Source organism: Elephas maximus, chromosome 22 (genome assembly GCF_024166365.1).
Source record: "Elephas maximus indicus isolate mEleMax1 chromosome 22, mEleMax1 primary haplotype, whole genome shotgun sequence".
NCBI classification, from domain to species: domain Eukaryota; kingdom Metazoa; phylum Chordata; class Mammalia; order Proboscidea; family Elephantidae; genus Elephas; species Elephas maximus.
Window position 1 is genome coordinate 24,644,653 of NC_064840.1, and position 14,217 is coordinate 24,658,869.

At 42.5% G+C, this 14,217-nt stretch overlaps 1 protein-coding gene across 14 annotated transcripts in view; it reads right to left on the reverse strand.

Moving 5' to 3' along the window:
• The window catches only part of SFI1 (SFI1 centrin binding protein), a 94,891-nt gene that overhangs the window by 19,139 nt on the left and 61,535 nt on the right, over positions 1-14,217 (reverse strand). For 12 of the 14 annotated variants that reach the window (XR_007514846.1, XR_007514847.1, XM_049865330.1 and 9 more), the window contains 5 exons: positions 8,689-8,850; positions 6,593-6,663; positions 5,439-5,531; positions 3,827-3,924; positions 2,226-2,292 (listed from right to left, as the gene is read on the reverse strand). Coding sequence is in view for 12 of the 14 variants with exons in the window: in XM_049865330.1 (XP_049721287.1) it covers positions 2,226-2,292; positions 3,827-3,924; positions 5,439-5,531; positions 6,593-6,663; positions 8,689-8,850 (491 nt within the window). In the remaining 2 variants the exon portion in view is untranslated. Of the gene's footprint in view, positions 1-2,225; positions 2,293-3,826; positions 3,925-5,438; positions 5,532-6,592; positions 6,664-8,688; positions 8,851-14,217 lie in introns of those variants that run through there. The other 2 variants (XM_049865333.1, XM_049865339.1) reach the window with 2 other exon arrangements.

The following is a 14,217-nucleotide window of genomic DNA, read 5'->3' on the forward strand; positions in this document are numbered from 1 at the left end:
TCAACTTGAAAACTAAAGGTGAACCTGACCCAAGCCAGGGTGTTTTCAATCGCCTCACAGGCATGCAAAAACCGGATGAATACGGAAGACTGAGGAAGAATTGACATCTTCAAATGGTGATTTTGGCTAAGAATACTGAATATATACCATGGACTGTCAAAAGAACAAAAAAATTTGTCTTGGAAGAAATACAACCAGAAAGTTCCTTAGAAGCAAGAATGGTGAGACTACATCTCACATACTTTGGACAGGTCATCAGGAGGTATCAGTCCCTGGAGAAGGACATCATACTTCGTAAACTATAGGGTCAGCGAAAAAGAGGAAGACCCTCAAGGAAATGAACTAACACAGTGGCTGCAACAACGTGCTCAAGCATAACAGTGATTGTGAAGATGGCGCAGAACCAGGCAGCATTCTGTTCTGGTGTTCATAGGGTCGTTATGAGTCGGAACCAACTGGATGGCACCTAACAACAACATGATCGAAAACTTTGGGAGGGGCAACACAGACGTACGTGTGATGGTTTTTAAAACATGACTCTAATTTCTTTGATTTCCTTCATCGAGAAGTGGTCTGCCCCCTCCCTTTGAATCTGGTTGGGCTAGTGACTGCTTTGACCAATAGAGTATGGCAAAAGTGACACTATGGGACCTCTGAGGCTATATCATAAAGGGCCATACAGCTGCTGCCTTGTTTGGAATCAACTTGACGGCAATAGATTTTTTAGGTTGAAAACCAAACCCATTGTTGTCGAGTAGATTCCAACTCATAGTGACCCTGTGGTACAGGGTAGAGCTGCCCCGTAGGGTTTCCAAGGCTGTTATCTCTACGGAAGCTGAGTGCCACATCTTTCTCCCTTGGAGCAGCTTACGGGTTCGAACCGTCTACCTTTTGGTTAGCAGCCAAGCACTTACCCACTATGCCACCAGGGCTCTTTTACCCTGGGATTGTAGCACCCAAATGCCAAGAACCAAGATGATCCTTGAAGCAATCAGTGGCACTTGTTTACTCGTTCATTTATTCAATTATCAGTCAGCATCTATGACAAATGCCAAGCACTGTGTTGGGCTAAGGTGATGAAAGACACAGGTTGTACTCTCAAAGCACTCACTCTCCCCGCAGGAGAGACAGGTGAGTAAACAACTATGCAATAAACACCCTGATAAAGGTACACATTTTTTATTAGAGGGTGGGCAGGAGGAAGAAGTAACACCTGAGCTCAAAGGGCAGTGAGGAATAGAGAAATGTAGGTATAGTAAGAAGGTGGAGGACAACCACCAGCTCCCAAAGGAATTGCATGCCTCTCTAAAGAATTCGGATTCTATCCTAAAACTATGGGGAGCTAGCCAAAATCTTTAGATTCATGTGTCAGATTCCAGCAGCAGACAGAGGTGCGGGTCGGGAGGGCAGCACGGAAATGGCCCGTTTTGGAGTTTGGTTTGAGTCTCCTTCTGCTTCACTACCAGGAATGGCCAAAGAGGGGATGGGCAGTGTAGCACCACTTCCCGTGGCAATGCCCACGCGACAGCACTGCTGGCATACACATCCCCATGGAATCCGCACAGGGCCTCAAAACACTCCTCAGCTCAGCACTCCAGACAGCTACCCCCGTCACTGCAAACTGGGCTGCAAGAGCACACTCATGTGTCACTCTGGTGCTGAACTGTAAGCCTTGTGAGAGCAGGACGTCTGTCTACGTTGCATCACATTTGTATCCTCAGGGTTTAAGCACAGTGTCAGATGTAAAGCAGTTGCTCGATCAATATTTCTTACATGGAACTGAATCCGTTTTCCCCAATCTGCCTTCGCTAATTCATCATTCTGATCCCCGTGTCCTCTCACCCACTGTGGGCACTCCTTTTTCTCCCACTGGTTAGCACTGGGATACGGTACTTTCGCTCTGGACTTTTCTCCATGTCTCCTGAAGGCCCCACTGGGTGATGCACTGGTTAATCTAATAACAAGTGAATTTGAGTAAAGAAGTAAATGACTAGTGAGCGCTCACTCCTCTGTGAGAACCTACATTTTCCGAGCAGACGAAGGAGCAGGGAGTTACAACACAGCCTTTCTGACATCACTAGTGGAGGCTGGTGGGAGACTTTTGAGCTTTTATAGCAGTCTCTCTTCTAAACCAACACATCAAGACATCCTAGCACAGGCCTTTTAAATGAATCTTTCCAAAGTAAATGGATCGAAGATCTACCTGTGATCAAATAATTCCATACCTGCTTGTAGCGTCTCTTCTGAGTGTACTGTAACCACAATTTGAAACACCTGTGTAGCAATGTTATCCTGAAATAAAACATAGAACACCAAGGAGGCATTGCCTATCCACAACTTCAGGTTTCAGGTTCTTTATTTTTGTTTTGTTTTTAAGGCAGGTAAACCCAGTATAGTTACTTTGCGAGAGTAAAAAGGACTCCACGGTCTGCCTCGTTTCATTCTAGGAGAAGGAAACAAGACCTTGCTGGCTAACACACAACCTCTTAGGCCCTGATCTCGGATTGTGGCATGCCTGAGAATATTGGCAACATCAGTGTAATCCTAAGTAGGCCACCAAGCACAATGTCTCTGGAATTTAGGAAACACATATGAAATCCCCAAATACCCTGAATTTTTTGGCTTTAGGGCCAAACTCTGGGGCTCGCTTAGGACTACTTGGGTCTGTGACATTATGTTCACTTTCACACAGCAATACTGAAAACAAGAGCCACATTCAGTTTTGTAAGCCAGGATTTAGAATAGAGATATACCTTGATAACCCAGAATTGAATCAGTTAAATACTATAATTCTGACTCTTTAAAAAATGCTCCAAAACTGGACCTCCAACTATGCAAATTAAGCTGATTATACTGTTACAGGGAGATAACGGTTTTTATAGTGCTGCTAAAAAAAAAAAAAAAAAAGTCTTTTAAAATAACAGGCTGTATTTCACCTTCACATAGACTACACATATTACAAACATGTGCCTTAATGGATTAAAAAAACATGTGAATTTCACTAGAATAAGAATAGTCTAGAAGGGAGACCACTTCCTCAAGAAGTGAAGGGAACATCAGCATCCTATGAACAGAAGCCATTGTTACCACTCACAGGTAAAAATGAAAAGTAGGTTCCTGCACAGAGTCTGGGTATGGGGCACAGGGTACTCACAGAGTGATTGCAGCCACCTTTTCAGGGGCTGAAGAAAGATGAATAAGAAAAGTAATAAAAGTAAATTGCAGAATCTTATGTACAGTGTGATTTCACCTGTTGGAAAGGCAAGGCGAGACTATATTAAACATTTCTGGCCACAAAAATGTTACCACTGAGGAATAAGACTAAGGGGCTGTAGGGTGGGACTCAGGCAAGTTTTATTTTTCACTTTATATCTTCCTTCTTATACATTCTGATTTGTTCCGGTGGACACGCACTGCTTTTATTTATTTTAACTGACTGGCTAACCCTAGAAAACTGAGGATACATTCTACAGCCTTCAAAGCTGAGGCATAAACGTCTACCTTGCCTGCCCCTTCTCTTTAAAACTGACCCTAAAAACACTGATGCATAAAGTCTAAGATGTGAACAGCACTAATGCCTGAGGGCCAAAGGCAGTGAGGCAGCAGGCAGATACTTCAAACCCCAGTGGGCCAGAACCAGCGCAAACATCTTCACTCTGCTTCCCATCTGATTAGCCAAAAGATTTACAGCACCATCTCTGCCCCCAAAAGGCCCTTCTGAACTGGCCACAGGGATGCATGGAAGGATAAGTGCTCATTTCTGGGATACAGTGAGTCGGAGCCACAGGCGTTCCTGGAGAGTCGGAAGACAAAGCTGAGTCCCCACCTGTAGTGATTCCAGGCAGCACGCAGTAAGGACAGCTGCTCCCGTTCCTCCCTCTGCTCAAGCAGAGACTGCCAGGAGCCCCAGAACCGGCGCAGCAGCTGCAGCAAGACAGAGGGAAATGGAAATTTAATAAGGTGAAAGGTAAAATGAGCTCTCCTAGCCTATTAGTAAATTCCTACTCCATTGGGCTGTGAATTCCCCCAAAGCAGGAATTACTTCCATTTGGAGCAGCCAACACAGAACAGGCTTTTAAAAGAATTACAGCTGAGCTAGATGGAGCTATGGGGCAAAAGAACATGCAAAAGATGGGTCTTCCTGTCTACAGAAACCTGGATGAAGAAGCTATTCGGAATCTAGGCCTCCATTAGAAATGAAAGCCAATCCTATCACATATTATCACCTATAAGGTAGCCTTGCCAAAAATGTTTTATCTAATCAGGCCCTTAGATCTTTTAGTTTATAGGAACAACACAGGATAAAGGAGAATTAAATGATATCAAGAGGAAATAATCAGACAAATCTAGAATAATGAACACTGTACAAGCTAACTGGCCTATTCTTTCTGAGTTGAAGTCATTCAAAAAGCATTAGTGTGTGTGCTGGGGAGTGGGGACGTGGTGGTAGGGAGGGACCCAGGCAAGTTTTATCTTTTATTTTGTATCTTCCTTCCTATACATTCTGATTTTTCCCCATGGACATGCTCTGCTTTTATTTATTTAACTGAATGGCTAACTCTAGAAAATTGCTGACATGTTCTGTAGCCTTTCAGACTGAGCCATAAATGTCCCCTGGTCTGCTCCTTCTCTTTAAAACTGACCCTAACACCACTGATGCATGAAGTCTAAAATTTAAGAGACATTAACAACCAACGGTATCAAGTGATCCTTGGTTGAATCTTGGTTTGAAAAAAAAAAAACAGCTATAAAAACATTTTGGGGCCAACTGTAGAAATCTGAATATAGACTAGGTACTGGATAATATGAAATTAAATCACTGTTAATTTTGTTACAGATGACATTGTGGTTAGGTAAGAAAATGTCCTCATTTTGGGGGCTGAAATGCTGAGGTGTAAAGTTTCATGGTATTTGTAGTTTACCTTGAAACGATTCTGCAAAAAGAAAAAGAAACAACATAGCAAATTGCTGAATCTAGATGGTGAGTATATAGGTGTTTACTATACTATTATTTCTATTTTTCTGTATGTTGGAAATTTTTCATAATGAAAAAAAAAACAACCAAACAAGAAACTTGATCCCATCCTCCTGCACCCAGTAGAGGTGAAAGGTTCTTGCCCTTGGGTAAACCACTGAAGACAAGAGCCTCCTATAACACAAGATCAAATGTGTATTTGTATCACCACATCCCTTAGGTCAGCACTAGAATTGAGGGTTTCTCAACTCTGATTTAACTATCTATTTTCCTAGCAAACAGATAAAAAATGAGACTAAACAAGGCAAAAAATAAAGAGTTTCTCTATCAGCAGGTATGGATTACCAAAGAAAATAGGCACCAAGACTTTGGAGTCTAAAGGTCTGGAAAAATCTCTAAGCACAAAGGTTGAAACGAGAAGACAGCCATCAGAAGAGGCTCTGATAGAGAACACAGCCCTCACCGTGGCCTCATACTGCTGGTGCGCAAGATTCCTTCTTATCTGCTGGAGATGTGCCCGGGCCACATTGTCCTTTAGGGCTCTAAAGTAAAAGGTCTATGAAAAGAAGAAAGGACATACTGATTCAAAATTATAGCAAGATACAAAGTAACAGCAGACAAAGAAAGGCAGTAGCCCACATCAGGCTGAGAGAAGCCCATTCACGGCTGCCACCATTCCCCTTAGAGGGTTTCTCAGCTCTGGAATTCAATATGGAACTGTACCCTAGTTAGCCCACACAGTAGGGACTTCACAAGTATTTGTTCAATCAGTCATGCTCCCTCACTTTCAACCAGGAGAGATCTCCATGCCTATGAATGACATATAAGGAACTTAGCAGTGGGGTCAACTTGTATGTTTCTTTAATTATAAATGTACTTTTGCTACTGTAGAATAGAAAGAACCCTTGGGGGACAGGGCAAGATATCTGGGCCTGGCAAGAGCTCCACCAATAAGCCCTTAGGTGACCTAAGCAGGAGCCCTGGCAGCGCAGTGACTAAGAGCCCAGCTGCAAACCAAAAGGTCAGCAATTCAAATCCACCAGCCACTCCTTGGAAACCCTATGGGGCAATTCTACTCTGCCCTATAGGGTTGCTATGAGTCAGAATCAACTCGACAGCAAATGGGTTTGGGTTTTTTTATGTGACCTAAGCAATTTTTTTTTTTTTAAGCAAAGGCCATCTTCCCACCACCCTGCGCTTCTGTTTTCTGAAATAGGAGTGATGGGATTGGGGTTTTCACATTGTGCTCTGTGGAGGAACTCCACAGGCTCCTGAATAAACAGATGAAGACCACCTCATGCAGTGAGGGTGGGGAAGAGTAGCAGATATAACAGGGACTGACTCCAAAGACCTTGCTTCAACCACAGCATGTCTACTTTGATCCGTTTTACAGACTGGGGGTTCTACCACTTAAAACATATCCCAGGACTAGCTCACTCGATCCTTTATAGTTCCAACCCCTCTGATCCCACACAGTTACCATCTCTGATCCAAAATGAAAACAAGGACACCCACAATGAAGGGAGGGGATCACAACCAATGTGCTTCAAGGATACCAGGTGGTCCTGATCCCCCAGCAGAACCCGTGGGTGCCACGAGGGCTTGCAGTGCTCTTACCAGCAGGCGGTGCCGGCAGTGCTCCTCCGCCATCTTATACTGGGCAGCTTCTTCTGCACGTATTAGCACATCTGCCAGAAAGTTAAAGCCCCTAATTTCAACAAGGTTCCCAACCACACGCAATGTTGATTCCTTAGTGACCCATCTGAAGGGCCACGGCTCTAGGTGGTAATGGGCTTGCCAGGTAGAGTCTCCCTCCTTCTGATGATTCGGGGGAATAGTGGGCAAAGGTAAAGCAGATGAGTTATCAAACAGCTGGCCTTATCTTTCTCCCCTTTGATGCCCATTTGATGAGAGGAAAAAAGTACTGGACACACACTGTCACCAATTTCAGTAACCATTTCATAATCAACGTATCTAAAGCTTAGCCTACCACTCCTCCTGCATTCTGCTTTGGCATCACAATCTAATCAGTTGTTTGAGCTAAAAACCCTGTCAGTTATTTTCAAAGCTTTGCTTTTCCCACTTCGTGCATCTAATCATTCACCAAGTCTATCTGCTCTCCTCCTAAATCTCTTATCTGTCTGGCCTCTCTTCTGTTTCCCTGTCTGACACCCTGCAGTTCAACTGGTTTGGCTCAAGCTCTTGTCCCTCACATAGGCTGGTAAGAGAGACATCACATAGCTGGTTTCCCTGTGCTAGCCTCCCCCCTCTAATCCAGAATCATCTTCCTAAAGCATAAATCTGATGGTATCAGTTCTTTTTGAAAACCTCCAGAGGCTCCTTCCCCACTGCCATCAGGATCAAGCCCCAATTCCTGACGACTGCACAGAAGCTCTCTACAGGCTGGGCCCCAGCTACCTGCCCTGCATCTACGCCATCGCCACCCCACCTCCACAACTCACCACAGATGTCCTGTCATCTTTCTTGAACGCTTCCCTCTCCTCTACGTCTGTTTCACTGCCATTCCTTCTACCTGAAATGCCCACCCTACCTTCTCTGCTGGGTGAACTTGTCATCTTAAGACTGACATTCAGCTGAAACATCGAATCCTTGGCTGAATCTCCACAGTAGCTCTTAATACAAATCTTTATGATAGCATTTACCATACCATATTGTAGCCCATTTGCATGTCTGTCTTCCCCACTAGATGATAAACTACTTTGTTAGTCTCTGAGTTTCCCCATATCCCCGAACCTAAGCAGGAATTAACACAAAGCCAAGAGCTCAATGAACAAATGAGCGTGTGAATAAACATCCAGGGCAGTCCAAATTTTGGCACCTGGGCAGGTGTTGTAGAAGGGGCAATGCCTAGGAACATGTGCACTGGAGTCAAGGCGCTAGGTTTAAAGAATCCTGGATCTGCCAATGACTTGCTGTGACTTTGGATTTAAAAATCACTTAGCACCCCTAATTATCTGTTTCTTCATCTGTAAAATGGAGACAGTGACCCCTAATCCATAGGGTTGCTATGAGGATTAAGGAGATAATGCATAATGTCTGTGCATAGTAAAAACTCAAATGGTAGCTACTGCCATAGTGAAAGGAGCCCTGAGGACACGGTGGTTAACTGCTCAGCTACTAGTCAAAAGGACGGTGGTTCGAACCCACCAGCCACTCTGTGGGAGAAAGATGTGGCAGTCTGCTTCTGTAAAGATTATGGCCTGGGAAACCCTATGGGGCAGTTCTACTCTGTCCTATAGGGTTGCTATGAGTCAGAATTGACTCGACAGCAACAGGCTTGCTTTTTTTATGGTCATAGTGATGGTGCCACCAAGAAACAGACAACTATGGCTATTTTCATCACCTAGTGGGTAGAGAAAAGCAACGAAATGATGACAGGAGGGGGAACACAATCAGGAAGGAGCAGACAAGGTACTAGCAATGTTCTATTCCTTGAGTTGGGTGGTGGGTACACAGGTGTTTATTATTATTCTTTCAACTGTAAAATATGTTATAGGTACTCTTTTGTCTGCATATTCCCGATTAAGCAAAATTATTTTAAGATTTTAAAAAAGAAGTCAACAGAGATGAGAACTGTCTTAAATTGCTCAGAAACTGTTTCCCATCTACCCCAGGGCTCGTTTTACATAGTGTTGAGCTCATGCTGTCCTGGCTGTGGTGGGTGGACAGGGCTGGGTGGCTTAAAAGGATACAGTGTTTCCAGTGAGTAAAGGCCCGCCGCAGCACCATCCTCCTAGCCAGCACCTCCACCAGGGCACGGTGGGCGTACAAGCTCTCCCTCCACTCCCAGGCCCACTGCCAATCACAGAAGTGTGTCTGGAGCACAGTGACACGGTAGAATCGTTCGGCCATCTCTGCAACAGAGAAAATAACTTAAGTGCTGCCCTCTCAAGGTTGGGAGATCAGCTGGAAGCATCTTTAAGACAAGCTGAACCCCACTACTGGCAGAGAGCAAGGATTCAAGGCTACTGTCACAAAGAATTCTTAGATAAAAGTTTTTTAAACACTACAAAGTCATCAGGAACCGGGTAGCTACATTTCCTCTCTCCAAGGAAAGAAGAAAGGTCTGTGTTTTCAGGGAGGGGATGCTATAAAATCTGTTATGTCAAACGGTTGAAGCTTTTAGTTAGAATCTAATTAGAATTCCTGACCAGCAGGAATGATGACTGCTGTTTTCAGACCAGACTGTGTTTTACTTTTGCCTCTTATACTGATCTCTCTGGATAGGACTTGGGGGCTGAGTCAGTGAAATACAACTCAGTAGACATGCTGCAAAGGCTTTTTTGAACTTTCAGCTAAGTTGATCCTCTTTACTTTAACAGGAATCAGCTAATGGCCTGAGGAAGTGGGCTATTGCCAGGAAGTGAACGGGACTCAGCCCTGGAACTAGAATAATGTAATTGGAGGCATGTTTTAGTCTGCTGCTAACCATGCCCAAAAGAAAAACGCCTTCACCTTCTAGGCTTGGGCAATTGAGCACTGGTACCCCATCACTATCGCCAGACACAATCAAACGCTCTTAAGAGACAGTGATGGCATCCTAGTAGATTTCTGCTATGAGGCTTGGGCAAAACCTAGTGAGCCTAGCCCAGCGTCTACCACAGTGCCTGACCCATTTCTGTGTAGACGCAATTAGTCCAAGTACAAAAAGTGTACCAAGATCACATTCTATGTATTATTACTTCTGAACTCTAATTGGGAAACTAAACCATGAAAACAGTGTACAAAAAACTTGACATCATAAGTCACATGTATTTACATAACTAGAAACAATCCAAATATCTACCACTAAAATAGCTAAGTAAATTAAGATAAACCATCCTGTAAAATATGAACAAGCATTAAAAAATAACATTTATGAAGAATACTTAAAGACATAGGAAGGTGTTGATGAGCTGTATGAAAAAAAGCAAGATACAAAACTATGAAGCCATGAAGGCTGGATGAATCCCTGAAACTATTGCTCTAAGATAATCTTTAAACCTTTAATCAAAAGTATACCCTGGACAACTAAATAGACCCATAACAAAAGAAGAGATTGAAAAGGTAATCAAAAAACTCCGAAAAAAAAAAAAAAGCTCTGGTCCGGACGGCTTCACTGCAGAGTTCTACCAAACTTTCAGAGAAGTGTTAACACCACTACTACTAAAGGTATTTCAGAGCACAGAAAAGGACGGAATACTACCAAACTCACTCTATGAAGCCACCATATCCCTGATACCAAAACCAGATAAAGATACCACAAGAAAAAAAAAATTATAAACCTATATCCCTCATGAATGTAGATGCAAAAATCCTCAACAAAATTCTAGGCAATGGAATTCAACAACATATCAAAAAAATAATTCACCATGACCAAGTGGGATTCATACAAGGTATGCAGGGATGGTTCAACATTAGAAAAACAATTAATGTAATCCACCACATAAATAAAACAAAAGACAAGAATCACATGATTTTATCAATTGATGCAGAAAAGGCATTTGACAAAGTTCAACACTCATTCATGATAAAAACTCTCAGCAAAACAGGAATAGAAGGACATTCCTCAACATAATAAAGGGCATTTATACAAAGCCAACAGCCAACATCATCCTAAATGGAGAGAGCCTGAAAACATTCCCATTGAGATCGGGAACCAGATAAGGATTTTATCCCCACTCTTATTCAACATTGTGCTGGAAGTCCTAGCCAGAGCAATTGGGCTAGATAAAGAAATAAAGGGCATTTAGATTCGCAAGAAAGAAGTAAAAGTATCTCTGTTTGCAGATGACATGATCTTATACACAGAAAACCCTAAGGAATCCTCCAGAAAACTACTGAAACTAATAGAAGAGTTCAGCAAAGTATCAGGATACAAGATAAACATACAAAAATGTTAGATTCCTCTACACCAACAAAAAGAAGATCGAAGAGGAAATCACCAAATCAATGCCATTTACAGTAGCCCCCAAGAAGATAAAATACTTAAGAATAAATCTTACCAGAGATATAACAGCCTTATACAAAGAAAACTACAGTACACTTCTGCAAGAAACCAAAAGAGACTTACATAAGTGGAAGAACATACCTTGCTTGTGGATAGGAAGACTTAACGTTATAAAAATGTCTATTCTACCAAAAGCAATCTATACATTTAATGCAATTCCCATCCAAATTCCAATGACATTCTTTAATGAGATCGAGAAACAAATCACCAATTTCATATGGAAGGGAAAGAGGCCCAGGATAAATAAGGCATTATTGAAAAAGAAGAACAAAGTGGGAGGCCTTACTTTACCTGATTTTAGAACCTATTATACTGCCGCAGTAGTCAAAAGTACAACAACAGATACATGGACCAATGGAACAGAATTGAGAATCCAGACATAAATCCATCCACATATGAGCAGTTGATATTTGACAAAGGCCCCAAAACAGTTAAATGGGGAAAAGACAGTCTTTTTAACAAATGGTGCTGGCATAACTGAATATCCATTTGCAAAAAAAAATGAAACAAGACCCATACCTCACTCCATGCACAAAACCTAACTCAAAATGGATCAAAGACCTAAATATAAAATCTAAAATGATAAAGATCATGGAAGAAAAAATAGGGACAACGTTAGGAGCCCTAATACATAGCATGAACAGTATACAAAACATAAAGAATGCAGAAGAAAAACTAGATAACTGGGAGCTCCTAAAAATCAAACACCTATGCTCATCCAAAGACTTCACCAAAACAGTAAAAAGACTACCTACACACTAGGAAAAAGTTTTTAGCTATGACATTTCTGATCAGCTCCTGATCTCTAAAATCTACATGACACTGCAAAAACTCAACTGCAAAAAGACAAATAACCCAATTTAAAAACGGGCAAAAGATATGAATAGACACTTCACTAAAGAAGACATTCAGGTAGCTAATGGATATATGATGAAATGTTCACGGTCATTAGCCATTACAGAAATGCAGATCAAAACTACAGTAAGATTTAGAAACGTTTCATAACATGGAGGAATCTGGAAGGCATTATGCTGAGCGAAATGAGTCAGTTGCAAAAGGACAAATATTGTATAAGACCACTATTATAAGATCTTGAGAAATAGAAAAAACGGAGAAGAACACAGACTTATGTGGTTACAAAGGGGGGAGGGAGGGAGGGAAGGAGAGGGCTTTTTATTGATCAATCTGTAGATAAGAACTGCTTTGGGTGAAGGGAAAGACAACACTCAATACAAGGAAGGTCAGCCTAACTGGACTGGATTAAAAGTAAAGAGGTTTCCGGGATAAAATGAAAGCTTTAAAGGTCAGCGAAGCAGGGGCTGGGGTCTGGGGAACTTGGTTTGAGGGGACTTCTAAGTCAATGGGCAAAACAATTCTATTATGAAAACACTCTGCATCCCACTTTGAATTGTGGCGCCTGGGGTCCTAAATGCCAACAAGCGGCCATCTAAAATACATTAATTGGTCTCAACCCACCTGGAGCAAAGGCAAAGGAAGAACACCAAGGTCACACGACAACTAAGAACCCAAGAGACAGAAAGGGCCACATGAACCAGAGACCTACATTATCCTGAGACCAGAAGAACTAGTTGGTGCCCGGCCACAATCGATGTCTGTCCTGTCAGGGAGCACAACAGACAACTCCTGAGGGAGCAGGAGACCAATGGGATACAGACCCCAAATTCTCATTAAAAGACCACACTTAATGGTATGATTGCGACTAGAGGAATCCCACAGACAATGCTCCCCAGAACTTCTGATGGCACAGGACAGGAACCATCCCTGAAGACAAATCATCAGGCATGAAAAGGACTGGTCAGTGCGGGGGAGAGAGACGCTGATGAAGAGTGAGCTAATTAAATCAGGTGGACACGGGAGAATGTGTTGGCAACTCTTGACTGGAGGGGGGATGGGAAGATAGAGAGAGAGGGAAGATGGCAAAATTGGCATGAAACGAGAGACTGTAAGGGCTGACTCAATAGGGGGAGAGCAAGTGGGAGAAGGGAGTAAGATGTATGTAAACCTACATGTGACAGACTGATTGGAATGGTAAATGTTCACTTGAAGCTTAATAAAAATTAAAAAAAAAAAAACTACAGTAAGATTTCATCTTGCTCCAACAAGGCTGGCATTAATCTAAAACACACAAAATAATAAATGTTGGAGAGCCTGCAGAGAGATTGGAACACTTATACACTGCTGGTGGGAATGTAAAATGGTACAATCACTTTGTAAATCGATTTGGCGCTTCCTTAAAAAGCTAGAAATAGAACTACCACACCATCCAGCAATCCCACACCTTGGAATATATCCTAGAGAAATAAGAGCCTTTACATGAACAGATATATGCACACCCGTGTTTATTGCAGCACTGTTTACAATAGTGAAAAGATGGAAGCAACCAAGGTGCCCATCAATAGATGAATGGAAAAATAAATTATGGTATAGTCACACAATGGAATACTACGCATCAATAAAGAACAGTGAGGAATCCGTGAAACATTTCATAACGTGGAGGAACCTGGAAGGCATTATGCTGAGTGAAATCAGTCAGTTGCAAAAGGACAAATATTGTATAAGACCACTATTATAAGAACTTGAGAAACAGCTTAACCTAAGAAGAAAACATTCTTTTGTGGTTAGGAGAGGGGGGAGGGAGGGAGGGTAGGAGAGGGGTATTCACTAATTAGATAGTAGATAAGAACTACTTTAGGTGAAGGGAAAGACAGCACACAACACAGGGGAGGTCAGCACAACTGGACTAAACCAAAATCAAAGAAGTTTCCTGAATAAACTGAATACTTCAAACGCCAGCGTAGCAGGGGCAGGGGTCTGGGGACCATGGTTTCAGGGGACATCTAAGTCAACTGGTGTAATAAAATTTATTAAGAAAACATTCTGTATCCCACTTTGAAGAGTGGCATCTGGGGTCTTAAACATTGGCAGGCGGCCATCTAAGATGCATCAATTGGTCTCAACCCATCTGGAGCAAAGAATGAAGAACACCAAGGACACAAGGTGATTATGAGCCCAAGAGACAGAAAGGGCCACAGAAATCAGAGACTACATCATCCTGAGACCAGAAGAACTAGATGGTGCCCGGCTACAACCGATGACTGCCCTGACAGGGAACACAACAGAGAACCCCTAAGGGGCAGGAGAACAGTGGGATGCAGACCCCAAATTCTCTTAAGACCAGACTTAATGGTCTGACCGAGACTGGAAGGTCCCC